General features: G+C 50.8%; 1 protein-coding gene across 2 annotated transcripts in view; it reads left to right on the plus strand.

The window, feature by feature from the left end:
• Positions 1 to 20,287, plus strand: part of LOC122544415 (phospholipase D2-like) — a 111,842-nt gene that overhangs the window by 17,106 nt on the left and 74,449 nt on the right. For both annotated transcript variants that reach the window (XM_087983039.1, XM_087983040.1), the window contains exons 2-3: positions 18,514 to 18,663; positions 18,881 to 19,014. In XM_087983039.1, coding sequence (XP_087839165.1) covers positions 18,549 to 18,663; positions 18,881 to 19,014 — 249 coding nt within the window. In that variant the 5' untranslated portion in view covers positions 18,514 to 18,548. The remainder of the gene's footprint in view (positions 1 to 18,513; positions 18,664 to 18,880; positions 19,015 to 20,287) is intronic.

Below are 20,287 nucleotides of genomic sequence, written 5' to 3' on the forward strand. Positions count from 1 at the left end.
TTATAAATGACTTGGATGAGGGCGAGAAGGATGGGCTTGTAAATTTGCAGATGACACTAAAGTTGTTGGAGTTGTGGATAGTGACGAAGGATGTTGTAGGTTCCAGAAGAACAGAGATAAGTTGCAGAGCTGGGCTGAGAGGTGACAAATGGAGTTGAATGTGGAAAAGTGTGAGGTGATTCGTTTTAGAAGGAGCTACAGGAATACAGAGTACTGGGCTAATGGTAAGATTCTTGGTAGTGTGGATGAGCAGAGAGATTTTGATGTCCATGTACATCCTTGAAAGTTGCCACCTAGGTTGATAGGGTTGTTAAGAAGGCGTACGGTGTGTTCGCTTTTATTGGTAGAGGGATTGCGTTTTGGAGCCATGAGGTCATGCAGGAGCTGTACAAAACTCTGGTGCGGCTGCACTTGGAGTATTGCGTCCAGTTCTGGTCACCGCATTATAGGAAGGATGTGGAAGCTTTAGAAAGGATTCAGAGGAGATTTACTAGGATGTTGCCTGGTTCGGAGGGAAGGTCTTATGAGGAAAGGCTGAGGGACTTGAGACTGTTTCCGTTAGAGAGAAGAAGGTTAAGAGGTGACTGAATAGAGACATATAAGATAATCAGAGGGTTAGATAGGGTGGACAGGGAGAGCCTTTTTCCTCGGATGGTGATGGCTAGCATTGGGGACATAGCTTTAAATTGAGGGGTGATAGATATAGCACAGATGTCAGAGGTAGTCTCTTTACTCAGAGTAGTAGGGGCATGGAATGTACTGCCTGTAACAGTGGTAGACTCGCCAACTTCAGGGGCATTTAAATGGGCATTGGATAAACATATGGACGAGAATGGAATAGTGTAGGTTAGATGGGCTTCAGATTGGTTTCACAGGTCGGTGCAACATCGAGGGCCGAAGGGCCTGTACTGTGCCGGAATGTTCTATGTTCGAGAAGGCCTGTCTCCGTGTTGTAGGACCTCTGACAGGTCAGTTAGGGAATCTCACGTAGTTTTATGAAATCCTTTGATTGCAGGGTGGTGGAATTTGATTTCCAGAGCACTGCCATGACGAAGTGTAACTGCACATTCACCAGTGTTTTCATGTTGCCCTCTGGTACAAATCTCATGACACCCATGGGAAGGGTGGGGAGGGGGGGAGCGGGGTGAACAGATTATTGTTTTTGGCTTAGAGATGGCAGGCTGAAAACAGAGGTGGGGAGTAATGCCTCTGAAAGGCTTGTGAATCTGTCGGATCCACTCACCTGCAGTGGGATGGACAGAATAAACTGATGGAGAATTGAGACAGGTTTGTCATTTCATGTCAGGTTAAAGGGAGCAGGCGGGTAAGTGGAGTGGAGCTCAAGCTGTGGAGTGGAGTGGAGCTCTCTCTCTCTCTGTGAGCTGCTGTTTTTTCTCTCTGTGAGCTGCTGTTCTGTCCCTTTCTCTCTGTGAGCTTGTGTTCTGTCTCTCTCTCTCTGTGAACTGCAGTTCTGTCTGTCTGTCTCTCTTTCTCTCTGTGAGTTGGTGTTTTCTTGTTCTCTCTCTCTCTCTCTTCTCTCTCTCCCCCCTCAGTGAGCTGGTGTTCTGTCTCTCTCTGTGAGCTGCAGTTATGTATTGGAGGTGCAGTGGACAGCGAAGAGGTATACCTCAGATTACAACAGGATCTGGACCAGATGGGCCAATGGGCTGAGAAGTGGCAGATGGAGTTTAATTCAGATAAATGCAATGTGCTGCATTTTGGGAAAGCAAATCTTAGCAGGACTTATACACTTAATGGTAAGGTCTTAGGAAGTGTCGCTGAACAAAGAGACCTCAGATGCAGGTTTATAGCTCCTTGAAAGTGGAGTCGCAGGTAGATAGGATAGTGAAGAAGGCGTTTGGTATGGTTTCCTTTATTGGTCAGAGTATTGAGTACAGGAGTTGAGAGGAGAAAGTGTGGACTGCAGATGCTGGAGATCAGAGCTGAAAACGTGTTGCTGGAAAAGCGCAGCAGGTCAGGCAGCATCCAAGGAGCAGGAGAATAGACGTTTTGGGCATGAGCTGAAGAAGGGCTCATGCCCAAAACGTCGATTCTCCTGCTCCTTGGATGCTGCCTGACCTGCTGCGCTTTTCCAGCAACACATTTTCAGTACAGGAGTTGGGAGGTCATGTTGCAGCTGTACAGGACATTGGTGAGGCCACTTTTGGAATATTGCGTGCAATTCTAGTCTTCCTATCGGAAAGATGTTGTGAAACTTGAGAGGGTTCAGAAAAGATTCACAAGGATGTTGCCAGGGTTGAGGCTGAACAGGCTGGGCTGTTTTCCCTGGAGCGTCGGAGGCTAGAGGTTTAAAAAATTATGAGGGGCATGGATAGGGTAAATAGGCAAAGTCTTTTCCCTGGGGTCGGGGAGTCCAGAACTAGAGGGCATGGGTTTAGGGTGAGAGGGGAAAGAGATAAAAGAGACCTAAGGGGCAACTTTTTCACGCAGAGGTTGGCACGTGTATGGAATGAGCTGTCAGAGGAAGTGGTGGTGGCTGGTACAATTGCAACATTTAAGAGGCATTTGGATGGGTATATGAATAGGAAGGGTTTGGAGGGATATGGGCCGGGTGCTGGTAGGTGTGACTAGATTGGGTTGGGATATCTGGTCGGCGTGGACGGGTTGGACCGAAGGGTCTGTTTCCATGCTGTACATCTCTATGATTCTATGACTCTCTCTCTCTCTCTGTGAGCTGCTGTTCTCTCTCTCTCCTCTCTCTGTGAGCTGCAGTTCTGTCTGTGTGTGTCTTTGTGTGTGTGTCTGTGTGTGTGTGTGTGTGAGCTGTAGTTCAGTCCCCCCCCTCTCTCTCTCTCCCTCTCTCTGTGAGCTGCTGTTTTGTCCCTCCTTTTTTCTCTGTGTGAGCTGCTGTTTTGTCCCTCCTTTTTTCTCTGTGTGAGCTGCTGTTTTGTCCCTCCTTTTTTCTCTGTGTGAGCTGCTGTTTTGTCCCTCCTTTTCTCTTTCTGTGTGAGCTGCTGTTTTGTCCCTCCCTCCCTCTCTCTCTGTGAGCTGCTGTTTTGTCCCTCCCTCTCTCTCTCTCCCTCTCTCTCTGTGAGCTGCTGTTTTGTCCCTCCCTCTCTCTCTCTGTGAGCTGGTGTTTAGACCCTCCTGTCAGGAGGAGGATTGAGCAGAGACCTCCCTGTGGCTGGGTGCAGACTGTCCCAGGGTGAAACACGGGGAGGGGGAAGGGACCAGGCCGAGAAAAGGATGATCTCAGCAGGAATGAGCCGAGGGAGAGAGACCCAATTCCTAGTGCTGGCAGGACGGTGGCACCGGGTTTTACTGCAGCATCCCACATTCCCAGCTGGAAGTGAGTTTGCAATTTGCTGAGCGGTGAGTGAGCGGTGAGCACTCTGTATACCCACCTACCCCCTCCCTAAATCCCATCTACCCCCTCCCTAAATCCCACCTACCCCCTCCCTAAATCCCACCTACCCCCTCCCTAAATCCCAACTACCCTCTTCCTAAATCCCACCCACCCCCTCCCTAAATCCCATCTACCCCTCCCTAAAACCCATCCCTTCCCCTTCTTCCCACTCCTCCCCCTCTCAACTCCCCCCTCCTCTCCTTCCCCTCTCACCTCCCCCCTCAGCTCACCTCCACTCTCCTCCCCTCTCCTCCCCCCTCTCTCTCCTCACCTCTCTCACCTCCCCCCCTCACTTCCCCCTCTCTTCCCCCCTCTCCTCTCCCCCTCCTCCCCCTCTCCCCCCCCTCTCCTCTCCCCCCTCTCCTTCCCCCCCTCTCCTCCCCCCCTCTCTCCTCCCCCCATCTCTCCTCCCCCCTCTCCCCTCCCCCCTTCTCCCCTCCCCCCCTTCTCCCCTCCCCCCTTCTCCCCTCCCCCCCTCTCCCCTCCTCCCCGCTCCCCTCCTCCCCTCTCCCCTCCTCCCCTCTCCCCTCCTCCCCTCCCCCCTCCCCCCTCTCCCCTCCCCCCCTCTCCCCACCCCCCCTCTCCCCAGCCCCCCTCTCCCCTCCCCCCCATCCCCTCCCCCCTCCTCTCCTCCCCCCCTCCTCTCCTCCCCCCCTCCTCTCCCCCCTCTCCTCCCCCCCTCTCCTCCCCCCCCTCTCCTCCCCCCCTCTCGCCTCCCTCCCTCTCGCCTCCCCCCCTCTCTCCTCCCCCCCTCTCTCCTCCCCCCCTCTCTCCTCCCCCCCTCTCTCCTCCCCCCCTCTCTCCTCCCCCCCTCTCTCCTCCCCCCCTCTCTCCTCCCCCCCTCTCTCCTCCCCCGCTCTCTCCTCCCCCGCTCTCTCCTCCCCCCCTCTCTCCTCCCCCCCTCTCTCCTCCCCCCCTCTCTCCTCCCCCCTCTCTCCTCCCCCCTCTCTCCTCCCCCCTCTCTCCTCCCCCCTCTCTCCTCCCCCCCTCTCTCCTCCCCCCCTCTCTCCTCCCCCCTCTCTCCTCCCCCCCCTCTCTCCTCCCCCCCTCTCTCCTCCACCCCCCACTCCTCCACCCCCCACTCCTCCACCCCCCACTCCTCCACCCCCCACTCCTCCACCCCCCACTCCTCCACCCCCCACTCCTCCACCCCCCTCTCCTCCACCCCCCTCTCCTCCACCCCCCTCTCCTCCACCCCCCTCTCCTCCACCCCCCTCTCCTCCACCGCCCCCCTCTCCGCCACCGTCCCCTCTCGCCACCGCCCCCCTCTCGCCACCGCCCCCCTCTCGCCACCGCCCCCCTCTCGCCACCGCCCCCCTCTCGCCTCCCCCCTCCTCTCGCCTCCCCCCTCCTCTCGCCTCCCCCTCCTCTCGCCTCCCCCCTCCTCTCGCCTCCCCCCTCCTCTCGCCTCCCCCCTCCTCTCGCTTCCCCCCAATCTCCTTCCGCCCCCCCCATCTCCTTCCCCCCCCATCTCCTTCCCCCTCCATCTCCTTCCCCCCCCCCCCCCACCCTAAACCTATGCCCTCTAGTTCTGAACTCCCCGACTTTGTCTGTTTACGCTATCCATGCCCCTCATGATTTTATAAACTTCTATAAGGTCACCCCTCAGCCTCCGACACTCCAGGGAAAACAGCCCCAGCCTGTTCAGCCTCTCCCTGCAGCTCAAACCCTCCAACCCTGGCAATATCCTTGTAAATCCTTTCTGAACCCTTTTATGTTTCACAACATCCTTCCGATTGGAGGGCGACCAGAATTGCATGCAATATTCCAACAGTGGCCTAACCAATGTCCTGTACAGCTGCAACATGACCTCCCAACTCCTGTACTCAATACCCTGACCAATAAAGGAAAGCATACCAAACGCCTTCTTCACTATCCTATCTACCTGTGACTCCACTGTCAAGGAGCTATGAACCTGCACTCTGAGGTCTCGTTGTTCAGCAACACTCCCTAGGACCTTACCATTAAGTGTATAAGTCCTGCTAAGATTTGCTTTCCCAAAATGCAGCACTTCGCATTTATCTGAATTAAACTCCATCTGCCACTTCTCAGCCCATTGGCCCATCTGGTCAAGATCCTGTTGTAATCTGAGGTAATCCTCTTCGCTGTCCACTACACCTCCAATTTTGGTGTCATCTGCAAACTTACTAACTGTACCTCTTATGCTCACATCCAAATCATTTGTGTAAATGACAAAAAGTAGAGGGCCCAGCACCGATCCTTGTGGCACTCCACTGGTCACAGGCCTCCAGTCTGAAAACAACCCTCCACCACCACCCTCTGTCTTCTACCTTTGAGCCAGTTCTGTATCCAAATGGCTAGTTCTCCCTGTATTCCATGAGATCTAACCTTGCTAATCAGTCTCCCATGGGGAACCTTGTCGGATGCCTTACTGAAGTCCATATAGATCACATCTACTGCTCTGTCCTCATCAATCTTCTTTGTTATTTCTTCAAAACACTCAACCAAATTTGTTGTACATGATTTCCCACGCACAAAGCCATGTTGACTATCCCTAATCAGTCCTTGCCTTTCCATATACATGTATATCCTGTTCCTCAGGACTCCCTCCAACAACTTGCCCACCACCGAGGTCAGGCTCACGGGTCTATAGTTCCCTGGCTTGTCTTTACCGCCCTTCTTAAACAGTGGCACCACGTTTGCCAATCTCCAGTCTTTCGGCACCTCACCTGTGACTATCGATGACACAAATATCTCAGCAAAAGGCCCAGCAATCACTTCTCTAGCTTCCCACAGAGTTCTCGGGCACACCTGATCAGGTCCTGGGGATTTATCCACCTTTAACCGTTTCAAGACATCCAGCACTTCCTCCTCTGTAATCTGGACATTTTGCAAGATGTCACCATCTATTTCCCTACAGTCTATATCTTCCATATCTCTTTCCACAGTAAATACTGATGCAAAATGTCATTTAGTATCTCCCCCATTTTCTGTCGCTCCACACTAAGGCCGCCTTGCTGATCTTTGAGGAGCCCTATTCTCTCCCTAGTTACCCTTTTGTCCTTAATTAATTTGTAAAAACCCTTTGGATTCTTATTAACTCTATTTGCCAAAGCTATCTCATGTCCCCGTTTTGCCTTCCTGATTTCCCTCTTAAGTATACTCCTACTGCGTTTATACTCTTCTAAGGATTCACTCGATCTATCCTGTCTATACCTGACACACACTTCCTTCTTTTACTGAACCAAACCCTCAATTTCTTTAGTCATCCAGCATTCCCTACCAGCCTTCCCTTTCACCCTGACAGGAATATATTTTCTCTGGATTCTTGTTATCTCATTTCTGAAGGCTTCCCATTTTCCAGCCGTCCCTTTACCTGCGAACATCTGCCTCCAATCAGCTTTCGAAAGTTCTTGCCTAATATCATCACAATTGGCCTTTCTCCAATTTAGAACTTCAACTTTTAGATCTTTTCCATCACGATTTTAAAACGAATAGAATTATGGTCGCTGGCCCCAAAGTGCTCCCCCACTGACACCTCAGTCACCTGCCCTGCCATATTTTCCAACTGTAGGTCAAGTTTTGCACCTTCTCTGGTAGGTACATCCACATACTGAATCAGAAAATTGTCTTGTATGGACTTAAAAAATTCCTCTCCATCTAAACCCTTAACACTATGGGTGTATGTTTGGAAAGTTAAAATCCCCTGTCATAACTACCCTATTATTCTTACAGATAGCTGAGATCTCCTTACAAGTTTGTTTCTCAATTTCCCTCTGACTATTAGGGGGTCTATAATACAATCCCAATAAGGTGATCATCCCTTTCTTATTTCTCAGTTCCACCCAAATAACTTCCCTGGATGTATTTCCGGGAATATCCTCCCTCAGCACAGCTGTAATGCTATCCCTTATCAAAACTGCCACTCCCCCTCCTCTCTTGCCTCCCTTTCTATCCTTCCTGTAGCATTTGTATCCTGAAACATTAAGCTGCCAGTCCTGCCCATCCCTGAGCCATGTTTCCGTAATTGCTATGATATCCCAGTCCCATGTTCCTAACCATGCCCTAAGTTCATCTGCCTTCCCAGTTAGGCCCCTTGTATTGAAATAAATGCAGTTTAATTTATTAGTCCTACCTTGTCCCTGCCTGCCCTGACTGTTTGACTCACTTCTGTTCTCAGCTGTACCTGTCTCAGATTGATCTCTTTCCTCACTATCTCCCTGGGTCCCACCCCCACCTTACTAGTTTAAATCCTCCTAAGCAATTCGAGCAAATTTCCCTGCCAGTGTATTAATCCCCTTCCAATTTAGGTGCAATTCATCCTTCTTGTACCGGTCATTTCTACCCCAAAAGAGATTCCAATGATCCAAAAACGTGAATCCTTCTCCCATACACCAGCTCCTCAGCCATGCATTCATCTGTTCTACCCTCCTATTCCTGCCCTCACTAGCTTGTAGCACTGGGAGTAATCCAGATATTACTACCTTTGAGGACCTCCTTTTTAAATTTCTGCCTAACTCAGAATCTCAGCCTTTTCCCTTCCTACGTTATTGGCTCCAATGTGGACATTGACCTCTTGCTGGCTCCTCTCCCCCTGTGAGAACATTCTGCACCCTCTCTGAGACATCCTTGATCCTGGCACCAGGGAAACAACACACCATTCTGCTTTTTCTCTGCTGGCCACAGAAACGTCTATCTGTACCTTGGACTACAAAATCCCCTAACACAATTGATCTCTTGGAAGCTGACGTGCCCCTCGTTGCATTAGAGCTAGTCTCAATACCAGAAACTTGGCTGTTCATGCTACGTTCCCCTGAGAATCCATCACCCCCTACATTTTGCAAAACAGCATACCTGTTTGAAATGGGTATATCCACAAAAGACTCCTGCCTTAGGTGCCGACCTCTGTCACCCTTCCTGGAGTTAACCCATCTATATGACTGTGTGAGACTTTCACCCCTTCCTATAACTGCCATCCATCACATACTTTTGCCGTTGCAAATTCCTCATCGCTTCTATCTGTCTCTCCAACCGATCCACTCGATCTGAGAAGATTCACATCCAACAGCATTTATGGCAGCTATAATCCGCAGTAACCCTTAAACTCTCTTTAAACTCCCACATCTGACAAGAAGTGCATATCACTGCAAAGGCCATTTTTGCTCCTTCACAATCTACAGACCCAGAAAATAACACCGTCTTATTCCTCTCCAAAACACTGCCCCAGGTTAAATTAATAGCAATGGCTTATATTTTAAGTTTAATCAAGAGACTTATCTCCAAAACCATATAATCAAGAAAGAACCCACTGTACTTACTAATACAGCCTTTCTCTTGGTCAGACTTAAAACAACAATTATTCACATTTTACTTAATTGTTGTAAATTTACACATGATGACCCCTTTCCCATACGTTTCATGCTGGGTGGGTGCTTTGTCAGCCAGACTGAAACCGACGTGCCTCAACTTGTGAAAGTACAATATCTCGGTCTAATGAAGAACTCCAGGCAGGCTTGATGAAAGGTCTGTTGCCTTAATCCTCCCTCGTCCGTAGATCCATTCTGGCAACTTTCCCAGATCTGAAGACATCTGAGAGTTTAATTATCCAACTCCCTACCCCTGCGCCACCCCACAAGATTAGGTGATAGCTGGGTCTTAGGCTGCACTCTGATCAATTGTAGTTCAATCTGAGAGAGGTTTTAGTTTAATCAGAGTTGTTAAGGGATATGGGCCAAAGTCAGCTCTGTGGCGTTTAGCCACAGATGACGCCATGATCTCTTTGAATGGCAGAGCAGCGTGTAGGGTCTGAAAGGAGACCTACTTTGGTTCTTGTGTTCCCATGTCTGAGCCAGAAAGCTGTGGGTTCAATCTTGCGCCTTAAAGCTTCCCCCCCCACCCCCAACGTCTGCTATCAGAGCTACCACCTCTCAGTTCAGACGTTAAACGGTCTTTCTCCCCAGTGGAGGGTGGAATAAAACCAATCCCTGTTATAGGATGATGATGACTAGGTTATAAATGTGAATATTGGGGGTCTAGGGGGTCTCTGTGAATATTGTTTGGTGCAAAATCCAATCGACGAAGATAAATACAAAATCAAAGAGAGCATCCTCTTCCGGGCTATGTTGTTTCTCCTCTGGAGCAGAGCCAAAATCCCATTGTTTCGATAAACAGCAGGGAGGTTCCAGCCCAGTGTTTAATTTTCCATCAACAGCTCATCGGCTGTTACGGTTTTCAGGAGCTTGCTGTGTGAGTTGGCGGCCATGTTCCCAACAGCTTCGTTGGTCAAGGAGTGCTTCAAAGGCAACAGGCCAACTAATCTGAATCACTGCCAACTTTCATGGAAAAGTACAGGCCCTTTGGCCCTCGATGCTGTACCAGCCTTCTATCCTACTCTAAGATCAGACCCTTCATTGTCCTATCTTCCATGTGCCTTTCCAAGAGTTGCTTAAATGTCCCTAATGTAACTGACGCTACTCCCACCGCTGGCAGTGCATTCCACACACCCACCACCCTCTGTGTAAAGAACCTCCCTCTGACATCTCCCCTAAAGCTTCCTCCAATCACCTTAAAAGTATACCCCCTCGTGATAAACATTTCCCCCGTGGGAAAATGTCTCTAGTTATCCACTCCATCTATGCCTCTCATCATCTTGTACACCTCTGTCAAGTCACCTCTCATCCTCCTTCACTCCAATGAGAAAGTCCCGAGCTCCCTCAACCTTCCTTCAGAAGACATGCCCTCCAGTCTCGGCAGCATTGTGGTAAATCTCCCCTGCACCCCCTCTAAAGCTTCCACGTCCTTCCTGTAATAAGGCAACCAGAACTGAACACAATATTCCAAGTGCGGTCTAACCAGGGCTTTAAAGAGCTGCAGTATAACCTCATGGTTCTTAAACTCAATTCCCCCTGCTAAGGAAAGCCAAAACACCGTAGGCCTTCTTAACAACCCGATCAACTTGGATGGCAACTTTGAGAGATGTATGTACGTGGACCCCAAGATCCCTCTGTTCCTCCACACTGCCTAGACTCCTCCCTTTAACCCTGTATTCAAATTTGACCATCCAAAGTCAATCACTTCCCACCTTTCCAGGTTGAACTCCATCTGCCACTTCCCAGCCCAGCTCCGCTTCCTGTCAATGTCCCGTTACAACCTACAACAGCCCTGCACACTATCCACATCTCCACCAACCTTCATGTCCACAGCAAACTTATTAACCCACCCTTCCACTTCCTCATCCAAATCATTTATAAAAATTGCAAATACCAGAACCGATCCCTGCGGAACACCACTGGTCACAGAGCTCCAGGCTGAATACTTTCCATCTACCAACACCCTCTGTCTTCTATGGGCCAGCCAATCCTGTATTCAGACAGACAGGTTTCCCTGTATCCCATGCCTCCTTACTTTCTATTTTAGTATGGGTATTTCCTAATCAACCAAACTCAAAAATGGTATCACCCCACCTGTATAGCAGCTGGGACTCAAACTGGGGCCTACTAGCTTAGAGGCGTGGATGCTACCAGTCCGCCACAAGATCCCTCAAACCCTGGGACATTACCACTCCAGGAATAACAGGAGCAGCTGTTGCTCAGTGGAACATGTTTAAGGGATAATTTCCACCACTCCAGGTGACAGCCGAGGGGTATTGTCATGGGGCTGTTAACCCCAGTTCTGGGGACCCAGCTTTGAATCCTGCAGAGGCAGATAATGGAGGTTAAGTTCAGTTTAAAAACAAAATCTGGAAATGAGAGTCCAGTGATGACGATGAATCCACTGTCGACTGTGGGTCTGATTCACTCATGTCCACTTGAGGGAAGGAAAGTGCACTCCTTCCCTGGCCTGGCCTACATGTGACTCCAGACCCACGGAAGTGTGGTCTAGGTTACAACATCTGACTCTTCCACGTGTCGGGGGGGAGGGATCCCCTCATCCGTCTGGGGTTCGATCACCACCTCCCCCCGAATTCAAACTGAGCAGATGAGGTGGAGGTGCCGGTGTTGGATTGGGGTGGACAAAGTTTACAAATCGCACAATGCTAGGTGATAGCCCGACAGATTGATTTGGAAGTTCAGGTAACACAATCCTCTATCCAAAATCCTCGGGGCCAGTTGTTTCTCAGAATTCGGAGTTGTTTTATTCGGATTTCGGAATAAATGACATTGCAACAAAAAAAAAAACCTGTCAGCAGATGCACATGCGACTAGTACGACTGCTGAGATACAAGTAACCCCTGCCTGTGCTGGGCCACACCGCCACTTCATGTCTGAGTGACATGGTTCAAGTGGCTGTGGAGTTGGGTCACCTGCTTGCACACTAAAATGACACTCCGCACTCTACAAAAAAGATTTCGGAGCTTTTCTGATAAAGGATTGTGTACCTGTCCAAGCTTTTGGAGCGCTGCTCTTTCGCCAGGTAGCTAGTGGGGCAAGATTATAGCACACAGAATTTATAGCAAAGGTGTCATACAACTGATGTGATCTACTGAACACACCTAAATTGCTGTTAAATCCTCAACTGGGTTCTTGGGTTCATGTCACACTACAGGTGACACACACACACACACACACACGTGACACACACACACGTGACACACACACACACACACACACACACACACACTCAACCTTTTGAACCTCCTCTTCACCGCCTCCAGTGCCAGTACGTCCTTTCTCAAATAAGGAGACCTAAAACTGCACGCAGTACTCCAGGTGTGGCCTCACCAGCACCTTGTACAGCTGCAACATAACTTCCCTGCTTTTAAATTCAATCCCTTTAGCAATGAAGGATACAGTTCCATTTGCCTTCTGAACTACCTGTTGTACTTGCAGACCAACCCTCTGTGATTCATGCACAAGGACACCCAGGTCCCTCTGCACAGCAGCGTGCGACAACTTTTTACCATTCAAGTAGTAATCTATTTTACTGTTATTCCCACCAAAATGGATGGCTACACATTTATTAACGTTACATTCCATCTCCCAGACCTTTGCCCACTCACTTAAATTATCTATGTTCCTCAGCAAACGGTGAGGGCGGCACGGTGGGCACAGTGGTTAGCACTGCTGCCTCACAGCGCCTGAGACCCGGGTTCAATTCCCGCCTCAGGCGACTGACTGTGTGGAGTTTGCACATTCTCCCCGTGTCTGCGTGGGTTTCCTCCGGGTGCTCCGGTTTCCTCCCACAGTCCAAAGATGTGCAGGGTCAGGTGAATTGGCCATGGTAAATTGCACGTAGTGTTAGGTAAGGGGTAAATGTAGGGGTATGGGTGGGTTGTGCTTCGGAGGGTCGGTGTGGACGAAGGGCCTGTTTCCACACTGTAAGTAATCTAATCAAAGTTTCACAGTCCTCTGCACACTTTGCTCTGTCATCCTCACCTTAATGTCATCCACAAACTTTGACACCCTACACATGCTCCCCAACTCCAAACCGTCGCAATACATTGCGAATAATTGCGGTCCCAACACTGATCCCTGAGGCACACCACTAGTCAGTGGTCACCAACCAGAATAGCACTCATTAATCCCCACTCTTTGCTTCCTGTCAGTCAACCAACCCTCTAACCAGTCAGTTACTAGATCATCCCTTGTTCAGCTGTTGATGCTTGACTCACACCGTCTAGAACTTTTCATCACCTGGAGACCTTCAACACTCCACTCACGCCAGGTCAGACAGCAGGAGAGTTGACCTTTCAGGCCTTAACCCTTGGTCAGGACTGGGGAGGGGGAGGGAGCCCAGTGTACATAGAGGGAGGGAGCTGGGGGAAGGGAAGGTGGGGGATGGCGATGGGTAGAAGCGGGTCGGGGGTTATTGCGATTGGTCAATGCGTAGGGTGGAGTGGAGTAGGAAGACGGTGGGGCTGGACATAGGACAAGGCCGGGGGAGGCGGGATATTGAAGCCGGTGAAGTCTACGTTGAGGCCATTGGGCTGTAAGCTCCCCAGGTGAAAGAGCAGGTAGAGTTCCTCCAGTTTCCCTCTGGCCTCGCTCTGAGGAGACCAAGGATGGGCTTGTCACTGGGGAGAGGGGGGCAATTGAAGTGGATAGCACCCTTCCCCACCACCCACCCCTGTCCGCTTTCCGCATGGACTGCTCACTCCTCGACTCCCTCTACATGCCACCCCCATTAACTTCCCCAACACATCTGTGACCTTTCCCTGCCACCACGAGAGGCCCAGCAGCTGCCCCCGCACCTCCCCTTGTAGCCACCCCCCCACCCCCCATCCACGGCCCTAAACCATCCTCCCAGATCTGACAGAGGTTCACCTGTGCGTTGTCCGATTCACGTTGCTCCCAATGTGGTCTCCTCTGTATTGGGGAGACCAGGCGCAGACTCGGGGGCTGCTTTGCGGAGCGTCCACGCTCTACACACAGTAACTGTGCTGACCTTCCAATTGCTATCAGTTTTAATACCCTCACTCTCTCCCCCCACCCCCCGCAGAGACAAGCCCATCCTTGGCCTTCTCGAGGCCAGAGGGAAGCTGGAGGACCACCACCTGATAGTTCCCCTGGAGAATTTCCAGCTCAATGGCCTCAAACATTGACTTCACCAGCTTCAAAGCTCCTCCTCCCCACCTCCAACCCTCCTCCTCGCCTCCCTGACCTGTCTGTCTCCCGGCTCCTCTATCCGCTCCACCATTCCCACTGACCAATCGCTATAACCCCCTACCTGCTTCCACGCATCGCCATCCCCCACCTTCCCTTCCCCCCAGCTCCCTCCCTCTGTCCTCACCGAAACGTTGCCTCACCTGCTCCTTGGATGCTGCCTGACCTGCTGTGCTTTTCCGGCCTCCTGCCTGTCTATTTGGGCCTGACCAGGCTGGTTAGATAGGGGTTCGTGAGGTGGGCTGTGGAGGTTGGCTGGGTCACCTCTGCTGACTGCCTGTCCCTCTTGCATGGTCACATTTAGTACCGGAACGTCCATCAACGCTACTGATGCCTTTAGACAGAGATGGGCACCACGGGGGTTTCAGTGCTTTATTTCTTCCCCCCCCCCCCCCCAACCCCGCAACTCCCATTTTAATTTGGTACACATGATGGTGGAAAATAAAAACTCACGGGATAGTGGGTCAGGAAACTGACAGAAATGGGACTTGCATAAGACCATAGGAGCAGACACTAGGCCATTCAGCCCATGGAGCCTGCTCTGCCATTTAATCATGGCTGATACCTTTCTCAACATCATTCTCCTGCTTTCTCTCCATAACCCTTGATACAAGGTTTGTGAAGGTTTGTAGCTCAGGTTGAGGTTTAGGGTGTAGGTTTGCTCGCTGAGCTGTAGGTTTGATACCCAGACGTTTCATTACCTGGCTAGGCAACATCATCAGTGGCCACCTCCAAGTGAAGCGAAGCTGTTGTCTCCTGCTTTCTATTGATATCTTTCTCCTGGGTGGGGTTCCTGGGGTTTGTGGTGATGTCGTTTCCTGTTCGTTTTCTGAGGGGTTGATCGATGGCATCTAGATCTATGTGTTTGTTTATGGCGTTGTGGTTGGAGTGCCAGGCCTCTAGGAATTCTCTGGCTTGTCTTTGCTTCGCCTGTCCCAGGATAGGTGTGTTGTCCCAGTCGAAATGGTGTTTTTTTTCATCCATTTGTCGGGCTACGAGGGAGAGAGGGTCGTGTCTTTTTGTGGCTAGCTGGTGTTCGTGTATCCTGGTGGCTAGCTTTCTTCCTGTTTGTCCTACGTAGTGTTTGTGGCAGTCCTTGCAGGGAATTTTGCAGATGACGTTGGTTTTGTCCATGGGTTGTACTGGGTCTTTTAAGTTTGTTAGTTTTTGCTTGAGAGTGTTGGTGGCAGAAGCGGTAATGCAAAGACGAGAACAAACAGCCCTACCAACCAACAACCAAAAATCTGGGTCCGCTACGTAGATGACACCTTTGTCATCACAAAACGAAACCAGATAGAAGAGACATTTAATATCATCAACAACACCCTCACAGGCATAAAGTTCACCAAGGAGGAAGAAACCGACAACAAACTCGCATTCCTGGACGTCACAGTAGAGAGAAAGGATAACTGAGAACTACAAAACTGCGTATACAGAAAACCGACAAACACTGACCAAATACTTAACTACACCAGCAACCATCCCAACACACACAAACAAAGCTGTATCAGAACACTATTCCAACGAGCCACCACACACTGCAGCACAGACGAACTTCGGAAAACAGAGGAGAACCACCATTACAACGTATTCAAGAAGAACGGATACTCAAATAATACAGTGCACAGATTCCTCAGGAATAAACCACGACAAGCAGACCAAACACAGCCAGAAACCCTAACCACCTTACCATACATCAAAAGTTTCAGAAATGACAGCCAGACTACTAAAACCCCTCAGAATCCTAATAGCACACAAACCCACCAATACTCTCAAACAAAATCTAACAAACTTAAAAGACCCAGTACAACCCATGGATAAAACCAACGTTATCTACAAAATTCCATGCAAGGACTGCCACAAACACTACGTAGGACAAACAGGAAGAAAGTTAGCCACCAGGATACACGAACACCAGCTAGCTACAAAAAGACACGACCCTCTCTCCCTCGTAGCCCTACACACGGATGAAAAAAACACCATTTCGACTGGGACAACACATCTATCCTGGGACAGGCTAAACAAAGACAAGCCAGAGAATTCCTAGAGGCCTGGCACTCCAACCACAACGCCATAAACAAACACATAGATCTAGATGCCAACTATCAACCCCTCAGAAAACGAACAGGAAATGACATCACCACAAACCCCAGGAACCCCATCCAGGAGAAAGATATAAATAGAAAGCAGGAGACAACAGCTTCGCTTCACTTGGAGGTCGCCACTGATGATGTTACCTAGCCAGGGAATGAAACGTCTGGATAGCAAACCTACAGCTCAGCGAGCAAACCTACACCCATTAACCCTTGATACTCAAGGACCTATCTCTCTGTCTTCAATATACCCAATGACCTGGCCCCCACAGCCTTCTGTGGCAGTGAATTCCAGAGATTCCCCACTCAATGGCTGAAGAAGTTTCTCCTTATCTCTGTTCGAAAAGCTCTTCCCTTCACTCTGAGGCTGTGCCCTCGGGTCCTAGTCCCTCCTACCGATGGGAAACAGCTTCCCAACATCCTCTCTGTCCAGGCCATTCAGTATTCTGTATATTTTAATTAGATCCCCCCCATATCCTTTGAAACTCCATCAAAGATAAACCCAGGGTCCTCAAACATTCCTCATATGTTAAGCTTTTCATTCCTGTGACCATTCTCGTGAACCTCTTCTGAACACACTCCAGGGCCAGTACATCCTTCCTCAGATATGGGGCCCAAAACTGTGCACAATATTCCAAATGTGGTCTGATCAGAGCCTTAGAGAACCTCAGAATTACATCACTGCTTTTATCTTCAAGTCCTCTCAGCAGGATGTGATCAGCCAAGTTCGAGAGAGGTCTGTGCCTGGGTCTCAGCTTTTGACAACTTAAGTCTGACTTCGATGAAGGGAGCCAAAGGATGTTGGTTAATTTTGCAGTTGACACAAAGCCAGCATTGTTTGAAAAGGACTTAAGGCGTTTGCAAACTGATGATGGATAGGCCAAGGGAGTGGGCAAAAATCTGGCAGGAAAGGGCGGCATGGTGACTCAGTGGTTAGCACTGCTGCCCCACAGCACCAGGGTCCCGGGTTCGATTCCAGTCTCGGGCAACTGTCTGTGTGGAGTTTACACGTTCTCCCCTGTGTCTGCGTGGGTTTCCTCCGGGTGCCCTGGTTTCCTCCCACAGTCCAAAGATCTGCAGGTTAGGCGAATTGGCCATGCTAAATTATCCCATAGTGTTCGGTGCATTAGTCAGGGGTAAATGTAGGGGAATGGTTCTAGGTGGGTTACTCTTCGGAGGGTCGGTGTGGACTTGTTGGGCCGAAGGGCCTGTTTCCACACTGTAGGGAATCTAATCTAAAAAGAGCACCGTATGGGAAAATAGGAAGTGGCAGGAAGAAGTTTGACTTCAAGCAGAATATGATTGCGGAGTTGGACGTGCAGGGGGATCTTTATTCTGGTGCACGGGATACGAAACCTCACTTGGCAGGGGCAGCAAACGTTCCCAAGAAGGTGAACGGATGTTAACGAATTATCCTGAGTGAAACTGAACCAGGAAAAACCGCTGTAGTCCGTGTGCTGTGGGTTGACCCACCATGCCCTTAGGGAGGGGGAATTCCAGGATTCTGACTCAGGGACGCTCAAGGAATGGCGATATGTTTCCAAGTGAGCGGCTTGGAGGGGAACTTGCAGGAGGTGGTGTTCCCATGTATCTGCTGCCGCTGTCCTTCCGGGTGGAAGCTGTTGCGGGAATGGAAGAGGCTGTCTGAGGATCTTTGGGGAACTTCTGCAGCACACTGCCAGGGCAACTCTGCTTTGCTGGCGGTGAAGTGGGTAGTCTCAAAAAGGGTGCGACGCAAATGCAGAGTCTTTTGTTCAACAGGCAGGGCCTGGTGGCTCAGTGGTTAGTTCTGCTGCCTCACGGCGCCAGGGACCTGGGTTCGATTCCAGCCTCAGGTGACTGTCTGTGTGGAGTTTACACATTCTCCCTGTGTCTGCGTGGGTTTCCTCCCACAGTCCAAAGATGTGCAGGTCAGGGTGAATTGGCCATGCTAAATTACCCCATAGTGTGAATTAGTCAGTGGTAAATATAGGGTGGGTTACTCTTTGGAGGGTAGATTAGATTAGATTAGATTACATTGTGGAAACAGGCCCTTCGGCCCAACAAGTCCACACTGACCCGCCGAAGCGAAACCCACCCATACCCCTACATTTACCCCTTACCTAACACTACGGGCAATTTAGTATGGTCAATTCACCTGACCCTGCACATCTTTGGACTGTGGGAGGAAACCGGAGCACCCGGAGGAAACCCACGCAGACACGGGGAGAACGTGCAAACTCCACACAGTCAGTCGCCTGAGGCGGGAATTGAACCCGGGTCTCTGGCGCTGCGAGGCAGCAGTGCTAACCACTGTGCCACCGTGCCGCCCACGGGTAATTGTGGACTTGTTGGGCCAAAGGGTCTGTTCCCATACTGTAGGGGATCTGATCGAATCCAAACAGGCAACACAGATTTCCGAAACTGGTGTTGAATGAGAATTGGGATTTGGATCGCATACGTTTCTTTTTTAACCCTGTATCCTGAATGACCGCTTTGTGTCTCTCCTCAGTCCCTTCAATGAACTGCGTGCGTTAGGTGCAGAGAATGGCTCACGAGTTTGACCCAGTATTAAGCCTGGACCCCGAGTCCCACCCTCATCTGGACGACCTCCCGATGTACGCGGACGAAGTGGATCACATCGAATGGGAAGAGACCGCAGGTAAGTCGCCAAAAGCAGACTCCAGGGCGATTGTGTCAAATGGCGGAGTGGACTCACAGGGGCCGAATGGCCATCTCCAGCTCCCACGACCCGTGCTTCTGAGAGGCACCTTAAAACCTCTGTTTCTGACCAAACTCCCGGTCGCCCGTATTAGTATCTCCTCGGGACGTCGGTGCTACGTAAACGTAAGCTGTTGGTGTTGTGAATGTCCTTTCAGACGAGCTGCCCAGTCGCTATCTCCTGGTCTACAACATCAAACCCTTTAAGGAGCGGAAGCGGCGAGTGTTTTTGCAGGGGGTGCCAGTGACCGTCCAGGTGGAGGGCATCGAACGTCATCTGCGCGGGTTTAAGGTAAGACTGTTCTCCCGCTCCGAGCTGACTGATCGGTGGGATGTGCCCTGACTGTGTGAGGCACTGACTGGCTGATGGTGAGAACTGGGGCCACTGAGGAGTTTGCCAAGGCATGTTTGCCAGAATTCGTTTCAAAAACTATTGGCTGTTTGTCAAAAGGTGGGATGGATCGGATAACACTGGCAAAGGGCCAGTGCCAGTGAGATGGGCCCAAAGGTCTTCCCATCTGCTTTCTCTGATTCGAAAAAGATCGTTTTGGAATATTCCCCACTTGCCTGCGTGAGGGTAGCTCCTACAACACTTGAGAAACTCGATACCGTCCAGGATAAAGCAGCCTTTATCCTGGACAGTATCGCTCGATTGGCACCACATCCACAAGCATCTTACTCCCTCCACTGCCAACGCTCAGATGCAGTGGTGGATACCGTCTACAATGTGCACTCCAGCAGTTCGCCAAAGATTTCTCAGACAGCCCCTTCCAAACCCAGAACCCCTTCCAAATAGAAGGGCAAGGGGAGCAGATACAGAGGAACTTCCGAACACCTGCATGTTCCCCCGCAAGCCACTCAGTGGCTTGGAAATATATCACCCATCCCTCGGTGTCGTTGGATCAAAGTCCTGGAATGTCCTCCCTCACGCCCAGGTGGGTCTACCTATTCCACGTGGGCTGGAGTGGTTCACCTCATCCACTGTGTCCCCTGCTCTCGATGCGGTTCTCCTCCGCATTGGGGAGACAGGACGCCAACTTGGGGAACGCTTCAGGGAACATCTCTGGGCCACCCACACCAAACAACCCCACCGCCTTGTGGCCGACCACTTCGACTCCCCCCTCCCACTCTGCCAACACATGCAAGTCCTGGGCCGCCTCCACCGTCAAATCCAAGCCACCCGACGCCTGGGGGCAGGAAGCCTCGCCTACTGCCTCGGGAGCGTCCAACCACAAGGCATCAACGTCGACTCCTCACCAGTTTCCTCAGTTCCCCTCCCCCCACCTCATCCCAGATCCAACCCTCCAACTCGGCACTGCCCTCTTGACCTGTCCATCTTCCTTCCCACCTATCTGCTCCGCCCTCCCCACCGACCTATCACCATCACTCCCCAACTGCATCTACCTATCGTCTTCCCAGCGACTACCCCCCACCTCAGCCCAACCTCCACCCTCCTATTTATCTCTCAACCCACCCCGCCCCCCCCCCCGAACTCCCAGCCACATGATTGATGAAGGGCATATGCCTGAACCATGGATTCTCCTGTTCCTCGGGTGCTGCCTTCC

This window comes from Chiloscyllium plagiosum, unplaced genomic scaffold (genome assembly GCF_037043375.1).
Source record: "Chiloscyllium plagiosum isolate Xiang-an unplaced genomic scaffold, Cpla_swu_hap1 HiC_scaffold_44, whole genome shotgun sequence".
Classification (NCBI taxonomy): domain Eukaryota; kingdom Metazoa; phylum Chordata; class Chondrichthyes; order Orectolobiformes; family Hemiscylliidae; genus Chiloscyllium; species Chiloscyllium plagiosum.